The sequence below is a fragment of the Lycium ferocissimum genome, chromosome 10, assembly GCF_029784015.1.
Source record: "Lycium ferocissimum isolate CSIRO_LF1 chromosome 10, AGI_CSIRO_Lferr_CH_V1, whole genome shotgun sequence".
Taxonomy (NCBI): Eukaryota; Viridiplantae; Streptophyta; class Magnoliopsida; order Solanales; family Solanaceae; genus Lycium; species Lycium ferocissimum.
The window spans coordinates 52,668,819-52,683,908 of NC_081351.1; the positions used below are offsets into that span (position 1 = coordinate 52,668,819).

General features: G+C 36.0%; 3 protein-coding genes across 3 annotated transcripts; 2 read left to right on the forward strand and 1 right to left on the reverse strand.

Moving 5' to 3' along the window:
• The first annotated feature begins 224 nt into the window (after positions 1 to 224).
• On the forward strand, positions 225 to 2,947 carry LOC132034268 (uncharacterized). Its single transcript, XM_059424564.1, has 2 exons — positions 225 to 993; positions 2,430 to 2,947. The coding sequence occupies exons 1-2, from the start codon at positions 686 to 688 to the stop codon at positions 2,488 to 2,490; spliced, it is 369 nt and encodes a 122-aa protein (XP_059280547.1). The 5' UTR covers positions 225 to 685; the 3' UTR covers positions 2,491 to 2,947.
• Positions 2,948 to 4,817: 1,870 nt separating this feature from the next.
• LOC132034269 (protein MET1, chloroplastic) lies at positions 4,818 to 7,857 on the reverse strand. Its single transcript, XM_059424565.1, has 7 exons — positions 7,366 to 7,857; positions 6,464 to 6,570; positions 6,301 to 6,395; positions 6,142 to 6,218; positions 5,919 to 6,039; positions 5,348 to 5,407; positions 4,818 to 5,231 (listed from the first exon to the last, which is right to left on the reverse strand). The coding sequence occupies exons 1-7, from the start codon at positions 7,752 to 7,754 to the stop codon at positions 5,091 to 5,093; spliced, it is 990 nt and encodes a 329-aa protein (XP_059280548.1). The 5' UTR covers positions 7,755 to 7,857; the 3' UTR covers positions 4,818 to 5,090.
• Positions 7,858 to 11,351: 3,494 nt separating this feature from the next.
• On the forward strand, positions 11,352 to 13,412 carry LOC132034270 (L-ascorbate oxidase homolog). The gene has a single exon (XM_059424566.1). It carries the CDS (start codon positions 11,490 to 11,492, stop codon positions 13,161 to 13,163), a length of 1,674 nt encoding a protein of 557 aa, XP_059280549.1. The 5' UTR covers positions 11,352 to 11,489; the 3' UTR covers positions 13,164 to 13,412.
• The last annotated feature ends 1,678 nt before the right edge of the window (positions 13,413 to 15,090 follow it).

Here is a 15,090-nt window from a genome sequence, read left to right on the forward strand (position 1 = left end):
AAAAAAGAAGAAAGCAGCTTTCAATTTCAAAAGGGACATGTCAGTATTCTTATGAAAGTAGTTTGTGTGGTACATACTAGTTAGTTATAAATACTTTGGGAAGAGTACAGTTGCCATGTTTTGGAGTCTTTTGAAAATTGGTATGCATCTTCTTCACTTCATCTAAGCTTTTTGTAGTTTCTCTTCCAGCAAAGCTTTTTGTTCCTTCTGACATTAACTCAACCTTCCATTAATTATTCCAATTTGGTTTTTCTTCATTGAACCAGCAGAGGGTAGAACAGTCATTTCACCATTAGATGGAAGCACCTTTGTTTTTCTCTCTCTAATAACTACAAGACATGTCCCTTTCTTTTCATCATTAAAATAAATTCTCAAGGATCAGAATTTTCATGTAAAAAAAAGGTGCAGGAGCAGAGTTCCTGGATGATATGATTCTTGATTGGGGGGTGTTTGGAATTCACAATCAGAGCGTCTTTCTTGAAAATATAGTTTGTTTACTTTTCCTGCTCAGTATTTTTACTTATTACTTTTGTTGGGAATTTGGGACATCATTATTTCATGTGTCAGCTCAAGGGAGAATAATTAATTGGTTGTCATATGAAAATTTGGGTGTTTCAATTGCTTTATGAAGTCAAAGCTTGGATCTTTTTCTCTTGTCAATGGTCATTCTTGAAATGAGTTATTGATGAAGGAAAGCAGTTTGATGAGGGTTTTGTTCTGCAAAATCCATTGTCCGTTTATTTGTTTCTGTAAACCCTCTGCTGCTCATCTTTACACTCCAGGCCCATTGAAATTGCAAAGTACCCAACATGTTGTTTCTCTTCCTCATCAACAATCCGAGCTCAAAGAAGAGAGTCTAGAACCTTCTGGAAATGGAAATGGAAATGGTCTTAAAAGCTGTATTAGGAAAGGTCCTCTTGTTGGACCTAAGAGAGTTCAATGGATGGATAACATAGGAAAAGAACTTGTTGAGATCAAGGAGTTTGAATCCAGGTAAATTTTGCAGCATTACATTTGACTCAACTCCTTGCACAAAAAATGTATTCTTGTTGATATGATTTTCTTAATTCTGGTATTGTGAATTTAAATTAAGGGGTCAAGGGCAAAATGTGGAGAACATAGATCCAGGTTACTGGATTTACTTAGATATATTATTGCAATCTAACTGCTATAAGTTTGAATATCTTGGAAAAAGGAGAAGTTAATTTGTCCTCATCTATATTTCTGAACAGATTAAGACCAATTTAAATCAGGCATGTGATAGGAATATGACGATCTTCACCAAAGAATTTCTAATTTAATATGCTTTCGGGAGAAATTTTCTAATTTCTGAGTTAGACATGGGGTGTGATAGGAAATTGAGTGGACAATGATAAGTACAGTGCCAATGTGCAATGCTTGTGTTTTCCTGTCTCAGATTTTTGTTGTTGATTTGGAGAAGGTTTACTTGATGTGCCCATAGTTAGTTTGTGGTCACAACTGTTGGTTCAAATATCTTTGTACATGGCATTTTTATTCGGATTGTTAACCTTTCACATTCTGTTATGCCTTTCTTTGCTGATGCTAAACATGGTTTATTTTGATGTCAACTTTCTTTGCTTATACTAAACGAGTATGAGGTCGTTATTTTTTTATCTGGGATGGAGAGAGTTAAAAGAGTTAAATTGATTGTCATGACTAAGATTCTGCTGGTCATAAAGTTGAACGGGAAACTGTGAGCCTTCTAATTGGCTCATGACAGTATGCAGTCAAGTTCTAAGCCAATGTAAGTGCGTTCGATACAACATTTTAGTTTATAGTAATTTATACTAATATAAGCATTTGTCGAGTAAGCTGTTCTTGATGAAGGTTTCTAGAAAGTAGAAACAGCTTTCTAGCCATTTAAAACTACTAACTGCCTTTCTCATCAATAATTAGCGTAGATAGTGTCAAGTATATAAAGCCCGCTTAGTGCAATTTTTGTGGAACAGAATTTACGGCTCAGAATTAAAAGCTATCCTTAAGTGAATTGATCTTGAGCAATTAGGTGATTGGACATGAAGATGGAAAATGGCATGTACAAGCATTGGTAAAAAGGCATTCTAATCATAAGAAAGAGGGAAAGCTTACTTCTTCCGGAATACACCGATACATAAAAGATGTAACCATTCAGAAACATAATGTTAGTGGCTGCGTTCTCTGTCTCTCCTGTTGCAGACTAGAAGCATGTTGAGATGTTACATTTAGTATATAATTCCATCTGTCCTCTTTCCCGATGGATGAATTTACTTGACATCAATTCAGGACTTAGTCAAAAGTGCTTGCTTTTGTTGCTTCTTTTATGTAAGTAGATTAGATGAATTAATATTGCGTTGTTCACTTTTCTCGTCATGCTCTCTAAATCCTGTTTCACTTTTGTTAATTCCCTATGGGTGATGATGCTTCTGCAGTGAAACTGGAGATACTGACACTGAAGAGGAGACAAGACATTGTCTATGCATTATTCTTTGAACCAGCTTCTACTTCCAAGTGGCAGCAGGGAAATTTCCTTTGAGCTTGTTGTTACTCAAATCCAAGTAATCAAGACTTGTTTGTCAAGAAATCCATCCTGGGATCTGTCCTACAACACCACTAGACTGAAGGGATAGTCCAGATAATACATTGAGGCACTATCTTGGCATTGTTGTTCCATTTGTATGCATTTTTTCCAAGAAACAGATTTTTCAGAGCCTTCATGTTGAAGACCAAGATGGAATTCACCACTATGCATATTTTTATCCAACTTAAGAGTCTCCAACTTGGTAATGTTCTGTATTGAACTTGGACTAACACCAGTCAGCTTGTTCTTGCTCAAGGCCAAAGTAGAGATTTGACAAGCTCCCAGTCTCGGTTAGAATCTGCCGTGAAGCAGATTTTCCTTTAAATCAAACACTTGCAATCCCTTCAAGTTCAATACTGAAAGTGGGATTCCACCAGAAAAATGATTGTTTCTGAGGGACAATTCTTGAATCTTAGTGAGGTTTCCAATATCCATGGAATGTTCCCACCAATAAAGTTGTCATCCAGCTTCAATGTCCTCAACTTCTGAAGATATCCTACTTGAGGATTCAAAGCACCAGTGAGCAAATTCCCACTCAAGTGTAGATATTGGAGGTGCCTCAAGTGAAAATCTCGTGGGGAAATAGGGCCAGTAAAGTTGCTGTGCATTAAGTCAAGGTGAACTAAGTTTCCAAGATTGGCGAGCTCTTCACCCGGTACTTGGCCTTGTATGTGATTTGAGGACAAGATAAGCATCATCAAAGATTTAATACCAAATAGGGCTGCCAAAACAGAAGTAGTGACCTCAAGAGATTGAAGGGAATCTAGATAGAGAGAAATCACAACTCCAGAATTTTGTCTAGAGTCACAAATGACTCTCCCAACTACAATCAGAGGTGGAATTCCAGTCCTCAAGTCAATAGCTGAAGAAACCGTCCGTGGAAGATGAATTATTCTCCAGGAATGCAGATTTGAACTTGAGAAGGGCTTGTTTTTTATCATCTGGACAGCAAAAAGCAGAAATCTATTGAAAGAGTAGTAGGCATGTTCTAGTCATGGTGGATACAATGATCCTTTGTCCAACTATGAAAGAGTAGTAGGCATGTTCTAGTCATGGTGGATACTCTTTGAATGATCCTTTGTCCAACTGTCAGTTGTTTTTTACAACTAAAGAATTAATGAACACATTCTGTTTTTAAAGGAAGATGCTGGTCAATGGATTGTGCATGACAATGACAAATCAGCTAGTTGACTAGAGTGTTTAAGTGAAGTCAATGAATTGAGTATTGCAGTGACAAATCTTTTGTGTTTGTAGTTGATTAAGTTATTGTAGTAGTAGATTATGTAAATGCTCACTAGGGCTTTTTATAGGTGGACAATTTTCACTGGCTATCTCTCACCAATGGAAATTCCACGGAAGTTAGAAAAGTTTATAGCACACTGATAATTCTTTCGCAGACCCCTTGATTCTCAGAAACTGGCAGTTAGCCCCTTGAAATTTGAGAGAGTGGCAGACACATCCTGTTTCTGTAAAAGTTGAAGGACATTCTGGCCCCAATTTTGCATTTTACTTCGTATTATGTTAGCAAAGATCAAGACAAGATGCAATTGTGCCTATCTGACTTTTTATACCGAAGGCTTGGAAGGAATAGCTAAAGGAAAAGAAACGAAAACAAAAGTGATCACCCCCTTTTTTTTTTTTGCCCCTTTTTAGCTATATATAGGGACATGGTTCATTCATAACGCTGTCATGCATATTCAGTAGTTACTTGGATTTGGTCTGCTCCTAAACAGTTCCAGGTTGTCTTGATCTTAACGTCCCACATCACTTGCAAACTTAATCATCTTCCTTCTTGACTAGTGGAGTATCACCACCGGAAACAAACTCTCTGTCCCCACAAAAGTTTGCGTACATCCTACGATTCCTACCCTCCCCAGACCCCTTGTGGGATTATTGTTGTTGTTGGTTTATATATATGTTTGAAGGTAAAAAGGTGTTCCCAATCATCAAATTATACACTTTTACAGTAGCATGTCATCTGAGTGTTGATATCAAGATGAAATAAAAAAGCTCTCCACTTAAATTTCAAAGAAGGGGATCATCTGTCACCACCATAGTGGAGGCTTTCAGTTTCTTTTGCGTTTAAACTCTACTGTACCACTTAAACCAAGAGTAGATATCAAATCAGGTTTCACTAGAACTGAGTTTGATGGTTCTCCTTGTCAGTAGTTATAGTTTGATACTTTTTCCGACATATTGGCACATTAAGGATGATGGAGAATAAAAATGGATGCATATGTAGGTTTCAGATTGGAAAACTTTTCATATTCAGAATACCCCCCTTATAATTACACGAGATTGACCATAGCGTAATACAATTAAAATAAAAAATTAATGATCAGAAAGTATTTTGATATCTCTAACTCAGGCTATAAACAAAATCCAAAAAAGGGAGCATAGTTTGCTGCAGATCCATATCTTTTGCCTTATATGTGCATGGATGTCAAAGTAAGATACCAGCAATGGGAATGTTGGGCTATTGGCAATTCAGTTTACGCATGTGCTGCTGCCTCTATTTCTTGTTGAAGCCAAACAGGGACTTAATCGCATTGATGGCATTCTCATTGATGAACGATTCATCATACTTTTTCATGAGAGTCTCAAAATCCTCAGACGTCCTTAGATTGGCAAGATCGGGGTCTGTCCTGATTCTCTGTTTACAGGCAGCATTTGACAAATATTAATCAGGTACTACACCATACAATTTCCTGCAGTACTACACCATACAATTTCCTGCAAACTTCTTGCATGTTTCGTTTTCTCATTTACCTTAAAATCTTCAAATCCTGCTTCCATTGCATCCTCCAAGGCAGATAAGCCGGCTTGAAGCTGTCGGGCAGGGGGGGGGGGGTAAGAGAGTCATTTTGAGAACCAAGATCCAGCTTATAAGAGCAATTTATTATCCAAAATGAGTTTATGGTCAGCTTAAAGCTCAGCCTACTAAGAGCCTGATTGGATGGGCTTAAAAAAAGCAGCTTATATAAGCTGAAAACAGCTTATAAGCCAAAAAAAAAAAAAAAAAGTTGCGATAGCTTATAAGCTGCTTTTTTTAAGCTAAGCCAAACGGGCCAACTTATTTTTTTTTTTGGCTTATTTTAAGCATAAAATGGCTTATAAGCTAGCCAGCCGAACACTCAAAAAAGCTGAAGCTGTTTTCAGCAACTTATAAGCTAAGCCAAATGGACTCTAAAACTAGATATGCAGGCAACATTTAAAATTCGAGAAAGGTCATTTTCAAATCAAAATGATGAGTACTAGTGTATAGAATTAGCCAAAGGTTTGCAGATGAATGTAAGCCTGCTTATGGAAATATGATTTTGATGAAAGTAGTGATAGTTACCTGATTAAGCTTGGAATAACAACAGGCAACATTGTAACTTGCCACAGCAGCTTCATTTCCAGTTGGTCTTGATCCTAACACAGACTCAAACTTTTCTAGTGCTTCTTCGTATTTGGCATTCCTTTTTTTACCGGGATGATAAAATAAACACAATCCATTAATATGAACCTTGAATGACAATAATAAGCCAGTTTTGGAAATACACAATATGAAATGGGCTTACTTAGAAAGTTGGAGTCCTTCACGAAGATCCCTTTCTCTTTGCTCTTTTTGTTCTTTCTTCCTCCGAGCATTTGTCAACTGAGATTAGACATCACACGGAAAGGTCACTCAAGGCATATGCATGCATGTGTAAAGAGAGCATTTAAACTTGTTTACTCACTTGAATTTCCCTAACTCTATCACTAATGAAACCAGCATTCCTCTCTGCTCTGATAATTTCCTTTTCTGTCAATTCACCTGCTTCTTCCACCTTCCCTGCAGAGAAATACATATGAGGTAACAGAGGAATAATCCTAGATTAGTAGTTTGATTAAGTGACCAACCATATCTCTTTTGCATCTTCATGAGCAAGGGTCCAATTCTCTGTCTGATAGTGTACATTGTTCTTCCATATTCAGCAGCAGGCCATATTTCTTCTCCAAACACTGCACTGAACACATTTTCGCATTCCACATTTTTTACTTACACGTACTAAAATTGACTCATGAAACACAGAGATTAACGGTTTGTTTGGTAGGGAGGATAACATTTTCCAGAAAATGTTTTTCAACTTTCCCATGTTTGGTTAGTGAAAATATTGTACAAAAACATTATCTCTAGGAAAACAAGTTCCTTACAAATGAGAAAAATTGCTTCCCCAATGGAAGTAGGAAAATACAAGTTCCATAAGCGACATTCCAACTTCATTGTCTCCTTCCTACCCACCCAATGCCCCCAATCCCCACCCCTTGACTTCCCACCCCCCCGCCACCCCTAAACCCCACTTCCCACCCCATCTCACCCCCATAGTGTTTTGCTAGATTACATACTATTGGGATAATATTTTTTGCTTATATACCAAACAATGAAAAATAAGTAAGAAACCAACTTATTTTCCAAGAAAACCCTTTCCTCCATACCAAACACACCCTAAGTCATAACATAAGGTAAAGGCATTATGCTAATTTCGTTCCACTCCCATCTGCCCTATCTTATTCCTTTTAAGGTAAAGTTATGGATGGGTTGGTACACCTGGTGGCAAGGACGTTATCTCAGCTAAATCATTCTACTAAAAGTACGACAACACTCAGCTATTTACTAACCTTTTACCCTAATCTTCGTCGACCTCCATAGTTAGTTTTGACAAGTCATGGATTTGTTCCAACTTCCAAAAATATACTAGATAAAACAACTACCAATCAGAAAAAGGCAAGTAACTAAAGATTCAGAATTAAGAAGAGTATACCTGGTGGCAAGGACTTTATCTCCAACAGTGAATTTGCCAGTCTTATCAGCAGAACCTCCAGGAGCAATGGCATCAATGTAAGTACCCCCATCTCTGCCTTTGGTAAATTTCAGTCCATAAGGCTGCACAATCTCTACTTCATACTCTTCATACTTCACTTCTTCTTCTTCCCCTTCTTTTCCCCCCTTTGCTTTTGCTGCCTCTGTTTCTGAAGCTTTAACCACCAAGATTGAAGCTCTTCCTAAATGGTGGCTACTTGTTGAAATGCTAAAACATAGCTGATTCCTGACTTGATTAACCTTAAACAAAGAAGAAGAAGATGGGTTTTGCTTCGTTTGATTGAGCTTAAGCAAAGAACAGAATGAGGTGTAGCTAGTGTTAGTAGCCATGAGCAGAATTTGATGATTCTTGATTTGCTTTTTCAAATTCTGGCTATTGTTTGTTAAGAGTTCAGAGTGACCATTCAGGATATGACCTTGTTGCTCGTATAATGAAAGTCTGTGACTAGTGGCTCTAATAGCCTGTCGAATTTGTGGTGCCACGTGGACGAGTTTGATGTGTTTTAGATTTTGGGCTGTCGGATCCGGACATTCTTGGAATCCCAGAAATAGACGGTCGTAAGTCCTCTCTACATATGCAATTTTTGAAAAAATAGAGTTAGAGCCCGTTCGAATTAGCTTTAAAAAAGTGATTTATAAGTTGATTTAACCAAAAAATAGCTTATAAGTTAAAAAAATAAGTTGAATAGCTCAATTTATTTATTTTGACTTATTCTAAGCACTTTTTTAGCTTATAAGCTGATTTGCCAAACATAAAAAAAATCAAAAAACAACTTATAAGCTGGTTCGACCACTTATAAGTCAATCCAAACGGGCTCTTAAAACTAGTACGTATTACTTTTCAAAGAAAAATTAACTGAAGTAGTGCACGTTTAAAACTTCAACATGCAACTCTTTCCAAATTTTATTGAGCTGTCAGCTTGTTACACTATTTAATTGCTCATATGTAATATTGATTATCTAACAAATCTCCTACATAAAGGGACCAAACTCGGACATGAAACATAATAATAAAAAAAAGAAACCGTTTAATAAATAAAAAGTTTATTAGTTACTATATATATGACACAAACAAGACTTGTCAAGTCAAATTGCAATGGAGGACTGAGGATGGATTGCTTACAAATATCATGATCTTAATTATTAAAAAATGAGCGTCTCTTGTGTCAGAACCTCATCATTTTGTTAGAAAGAGCCTCAATTTTCCATGTTCCAGTACTGTTTTAAGTGTCGAAATAGTTTAAGAAATAGATATATTCAAATAACTTTGTAGTTAAGATGCCATTTCATTCGAAAACAAATAAGGGGTGGACCTAAATAAACAATCATCATCAATTGGAAAATTAAGATTGAATGGCAAATCGAATTTTAAATCGAATGGCAAATCGAATTTTTACTTGCTTGGTAAAGAAAACACTTACTCCCAAAGTTCACATTTTATATTAATATGTCTACAGTCTTGTCCATACAACATATATAGGTATCCATCCAATGGATGATTAATTGATTTAAAGCTTAGTAATATGTCCGGAGTCTTGTCCATACAACATATATAGGCAAACCATGACCATTATTAGGATTATCAGATATATCCATCCCTTTTCACTCTAATTTCAAATTCGGGTCTTAGAGTTCTAGCTAGGCAAAAGAACTAGATACACAAAATCTATATAATTGTTTGTGATTTGTATTACTATATTATACTAAACTTCTCTATTGAAAAGCTAAACACCAAAGCAAGAAAGAGTTGGTCCAGTAGCTGCACTAGAGTCCTAGTTTAACCTTTTAACAGAATGTTTCCCACGATATATATATATATATATATATATATCTTGTCTAACAAAATTAGCAAATTCAGTAAATTAATTTTTATGAATATTTCAGATATTATTATTTAATACTCACAAGTCACAATTATATATGTTTGTTATTAGAGGTGTACAAAGTAAACCGACAAACCGCACCAAACCGATAAACCGAAGCAAACTGAGAAAAAAATCGACTAATGGTTTGGTTTGACTTGGTTTGGTGTTGAAAAAAAAAATCCGATCATAATTGGTTTGGTTTGCTTTTAGCTAAAAAAAAAAAAAAAAGTCAAACCGAACCAAACCAACCCAACACTACATGTATTCATTTTCTAAAATATTTTATACATAAAAATATTTATTTGTAATGTAATTTATAAATATTTCTTAAACTTTTTCGTAGTTTTTTGTCTTTTATCATATTATATTTCTAGCTTGAACTTAGAATTTTGAATGTCAATAAGTTTTATATCCCACGGATGTTAGTAACTCAAATAAATTCCAAACCGAAACTAACTCAACACCAATGCTAACAAAAGAAATTCAATTCTACCACTAGGAATGACAATGATATTGGATATCTACTCTTTAGTTTTTCATAATTGGTTTAGAGAGTGAAAAAAAAAATTCTTTGTCATGTAATTAATACTTATTAGCCATATTTATTTTAACATGACTTAGTACTTTTAGATTATGGTCATTTTCTTTATGGCTTATTAATTAGCAATATTTATTTTAACCGATTTTATTATATTTTTTGTTGAATGTTTTAATACAATGCCGTCACTCAACTCACATTTTGTATTATTTTCTTAAGAAACACCTTAATTCTTAATTATATAGTTGTATCTTACTAGGACTAAAGAAATATTTGAAGTAAAAGTTATATGTTTTGTATGAAGACTTTTCCCCCAAAAAAAAACCGAAAAACCCGAGAAAACCAAATAACCCAAGAAAACCCGAGGTTGAAAAATCCAAATTTTATTGGTTTGGTTTGGTATATAAATTTAAAGACCCGACGCAATTGATTTGGTTTGATATTTAAAAAATCCGAACCAACCCGGTCCATGTACATCCCTATTTGTTATATAGAAATGTCAAGTTTGATCAGGAGAATATAAAAGTAGTTGATTACCTCCTAATAGTTACTAATTCAATAAACCGTGTTAATAGAATTTTTTTTATATCTTGTATCTTATTTGTAGTGGTGTAAATGTTCTGAACAAGAAGTTTGATAGACAAAATAATAACTGGATCCTCATCTAAGTTATGTCACTAGTACACAGAGTGTAATACGAGAAACCACATTAGCTATGCAGATTTTTACACTGAAAATCAAATGTCACGTTATTTATATATTCAAAGATAATTAGTAAGTAATGGAGTATAAAGTTTTATACATTACAAACCAGACACTGTATAATCAATTAAGCGGAATCTTATATCGAGATTTTTTTTCCTTATACCCCAAATGACCTCTCATACTTTTGTAGTCATACGGTTATATGCTCTATGATGTTGTAGTTAGTCCATAGAACTATACCACAATTAAAAAAAAAAAAAAAAAAAAATTATACTCGTAATTATTTGCTTAGTACATCCCTTATGTTTTTGTGTGTGTGTGTTTTACCATGTACAAAAAGTATTATTTCATTTTGTTGGGTTATAAAACGGAAGTAGTATGATAACGTCAAGACTTTACTGATTGCTTTTTTGCATATTAATGACTACAAAAACTCAAGAAGGAAAATCGTCATTTATACTTCCATCTGTTTTATCATGCATAGGAACAGAAGATAGAAAAAGAGTATTTTTTTTGTTAACCAAGAAGTGTGGTAACTAATTATATCACTTCTATTGCAACGAGAGGAAAACTCTTACCACTCATTTTGCAAAACTTTCGAGGAATAGAAAAGAAAAAGTCAACATTAGAATAAGAATTAATGTGAAGAAAAAAAAAAAAAAAAGCTAAGGGGAGAAATAAGGAAGGACATAAACGAACCAGAGGGAACACGAAAATGGAGTTAAGAATTTAAGGAGAGCCACAGAGATCATCTCGGCAATTAAGTATGAATAAATGGTTCCAAAAGAAAAATCACTTGCTATAAAAGGCGTCAAGGAGAAGGTACAAAATGCAAGCTCTAGCAACTGAAAAAAAAGGAAGAAGAAGACAGTCCCCTCTTCTTCTTTGTCATAATAAAATAAATTCCCCCAAAAAAAAAATATATAAAAAAAGGTGTGAGATTGGGGATAGGGGAAAATGGAGAGAACTAGTTTAACAATTGTGGCTTTGCTGGTTTGCCTCTCAGTTGTGGCGGTGAAAGCCGAGGACCCTTACCTCTTCTTTGAATGGAATGTCACCTACGGCACAATTTCTCCATTAGGTGTGCCACTACAGGGCATCCTCATAAATGGGCAGCTCCCAGGACCCAGGATCAACTGCACCTCCAATAACAACATTGTTGTAAATGTATTCAACCATCTAGATGAGCCCTTGCTCTTAACCTGGAATGGTGTCCAACAAAGGAAGAATTCGTGGCAGGATGGTACCCCAGGAACCATGTGCCCTATCATGCCCGGTACAAACTTCACCTACCGTTTCCAGGTCAAGGACCAGATCGGTAGCTTCTTTTATTTCCCCACAACAGACTTGCATCGTGCCGCTGGTGGTTTTGGTGCCATCAATGTCCATAGCCGTGCTCTTATCCCCGTTCCTTTTGACAATCCTGCCGATGATTATAACGTCTTCGTGGGTGATTGGTACAACAAGGGTTACAAGTCCTTGAAGAAAATCTTAGATGGGGGGCGCACAATTGGCAGGCCCGATGGCATCCACATTAATGGAAAATCTGTCAAGGTTGGTGACAAGGTTGCCGAACCACTCTTCACTATGGAGGCTGGCAAGACCTACAGGTACAGATTTTGCAATGTCGGCATGAGGACATCAGTCAACGTCAGGATTCAAGGCCACCCCATGAAGTTGGTAGAAATGGAGGGATCCCACACTGTGCAGAACATCTATGAGTCCCTTGACCTCCATGTTGGTCAATGTTTTTCAGTGTTGGTCACTGCTGATCAAGAACCCAAGGACTATTACATGATTGTTTCTAGCAGGTTCTTGAAGCAAGCACATCTCTCCTCTGTGGCTATCATTCGATATGCCAATGGCAAGGGACCAGCATCTTCTGACCTCCCAGCACCTCCACCAGAAAACACCCAAGGCATTGCCTGGTCCATTAACCAGTTTCGCTCCTTCAGATGGAACCTTACTGCTAGTGCTGCCCGCCCCAACCCTCAGGGATCCTACCACTACGGACAAATAAACATCACCCGCACTTTCAAGATTGTCAACTCTAGGAGCGAAGTAGAGGGAAAGCTTCGATTCGCCTTGAACGGTATCTCCCACACCGGTGCAGACACCCCATTCAAGCTCGCTGAATACTTCGGAGCCACTGATAAGATCTTCAAGTATGATCTCATGGCTGATGAACCCCTAACTGACCTAAACAAGGTGACTGTTGCCCCCAATATCAAGAATGCCACCTTCCGTAACTTTGTAGAGATCATCTTTGAGAACCGTGAAAAGACCATTCAAACCTATCATTTGGACGGATATTCCTTCTTCGCAGTAGCAATTGAGCCTGGGATGTGGACACCCGATAAAAGAAAGAACTACAACTTGGTGGATGCAATAAGCAGACATAGTATCCAAGTCTATCCAAACTCATGGGCCGCGGTGATGACAACCCTAGACAATGCTGGACTATGGAGCTTGAGATCAGACATGTGGGAGAGGTTCCACTTAGGACAACAACTCTACTTTAGTGTTCTCTCACCTGCTCGCTCTTTAAGGGATGAGTACAACCTCCCAGACAACCAACCTCTTTGCGGTATTGTTAAGAGTATGCCCATGCCTTCTCCATACAAGGCATAAATGTATATGAAGGGAGGGGATTTTATAAATATATATATAACAAGAGCTTGATTTGTTAAATGATGTATTGTTTCCATTTACATAACAATAAGACAAAAAAATGGAAGTGAAGGATTGTCCCCCCCTCCATTGTCTAGTTTACTGATTCACCCTAATAATAGGTGATATTTTTTTCTTTCTTTTCTTCTTTTTTCTCTTTCTCTTGAGCCCAAAAATTTTACCCCTATCTGGCAGTGTCAACATTTTTTACTAGGTGTTTCACACGTTCACTGAGACATACACATAATTTCATAATTATTGATTTTAAAAAAACAGTCGTTTTTATTATATTTTTGGCATAAATAGGAATTCCATGATGTTAATCATACTGTCTTAAGAGATTAGATTCCACTAAATCAGGGATCCACTACACCTGTTATATATGAATATAATATTTGCATATCGATTCTTTGTATATTTCTTGAATAAATTTGCAGATGCATGGTAGTATATACTTTAGAAACCACTTTTTAGAAAGACGGTGAAGATACGCCTTACAGATAAGGTCTAGTAATATAACACGACTCCTCCATACATTTTCTAGTATCTCATAAGACTTTGACATTGTAGGTTCTAGTTATTGATAAATTGGAGTCTGAAATATATAAATCAAATGATATACTCCGTATATATTACCTAAATTCACGTAAATGAGTCCATGGGTTCGATCCTAGTTGAAGAAGTAGAAGAATGTTGAATTTCATAAATAGCCACAATTTTTAAAAATATCCTAAAATTTGCCAGACTATTAAAATTAAATAAAAAAAGAAAAGGGTTGGGGCATTTAGATGAAGCCATGTGTCTGGGGAAAGGGTTAGGGCATTTAGATGAAGCCATGTGTCTGTTGAGAAATCGGGTGAAGAATCACTCCTCCTGGCCTACTATTTCTACAATGCATGACTTGTTTAGTCGGTTAATACTTGAAGATGTAAGTTATTTATCTCTGTCAAAATTCGAGAAAATGATCAAAATAATCCTTAATGTATAAGAGATGAGCTACTTTGGTTATCATTTTATGCCCCTTAATAGAAGTAGTCCTAACTAACCGTAAATCTCAAATTCTCAGTTAACTTTAGTAGGTGTATCCTCTGCTTCTCATTCTTTCTCTTTTCCTTTTTATTTTCTTTTTTTTCTAATGATTCTTCCCTCCTTTCATACCCCACTTGTGATATTACGCTAGGTATGTTATTGTATTCTTCCCTTCTTTATCAATCTCTTTCTTCTTTCTCTGAGTATCTAAGTAAAACTATCACCACTTTCGTTCAACAACAAAAATAAGAAGAAAGAAAGACATCAATTCTCTGGAAATCATTCCATTCATCTCATTTTCTTAATTTTTTCAACTTTTTTCACCTGTTCCACTCCCTAGTTTTGTTTTCATTTTGGATGGGTCTACTAGCTAGTATATTCCTTTGATGGGTTGTTCTGAATGCATCTTCTTGCTGACTATAGCGACATATTCTTCGACATGCTTGTCAAGTCTCCTCCTTCGACAAATGGTTTGTTGACTGAATCATACTCTTCTGTAAAGGAAATCAGGATATTCTGCATTTAGTAAATAGTTCAAAGACAATGCAGACATGCATCAACTACTGATAAAAAAATTATTATTCATCCATAAACCTCAATTTTAAAGCAAACATTACGAGATCAACAAAAAAACCCAAAGGTTCCTACTTAAAACCTTTCCTCAAGCCAAATTTTAGTTTCTTTAGTAGCAGTGACCTTCTTGTCCCAAGACTCGAGTGAATCGAGAGTTTCTCATTCCTTAGGCCCAAGGTCCCTTTTTTTTTTTTTTAACAATATACAAATAATTCGATATGAACCTCAGTTTCAAAAGATCAATTTCAATATTCAACCCTGTCAGTTGTTTATCCTTGAAAGTTGA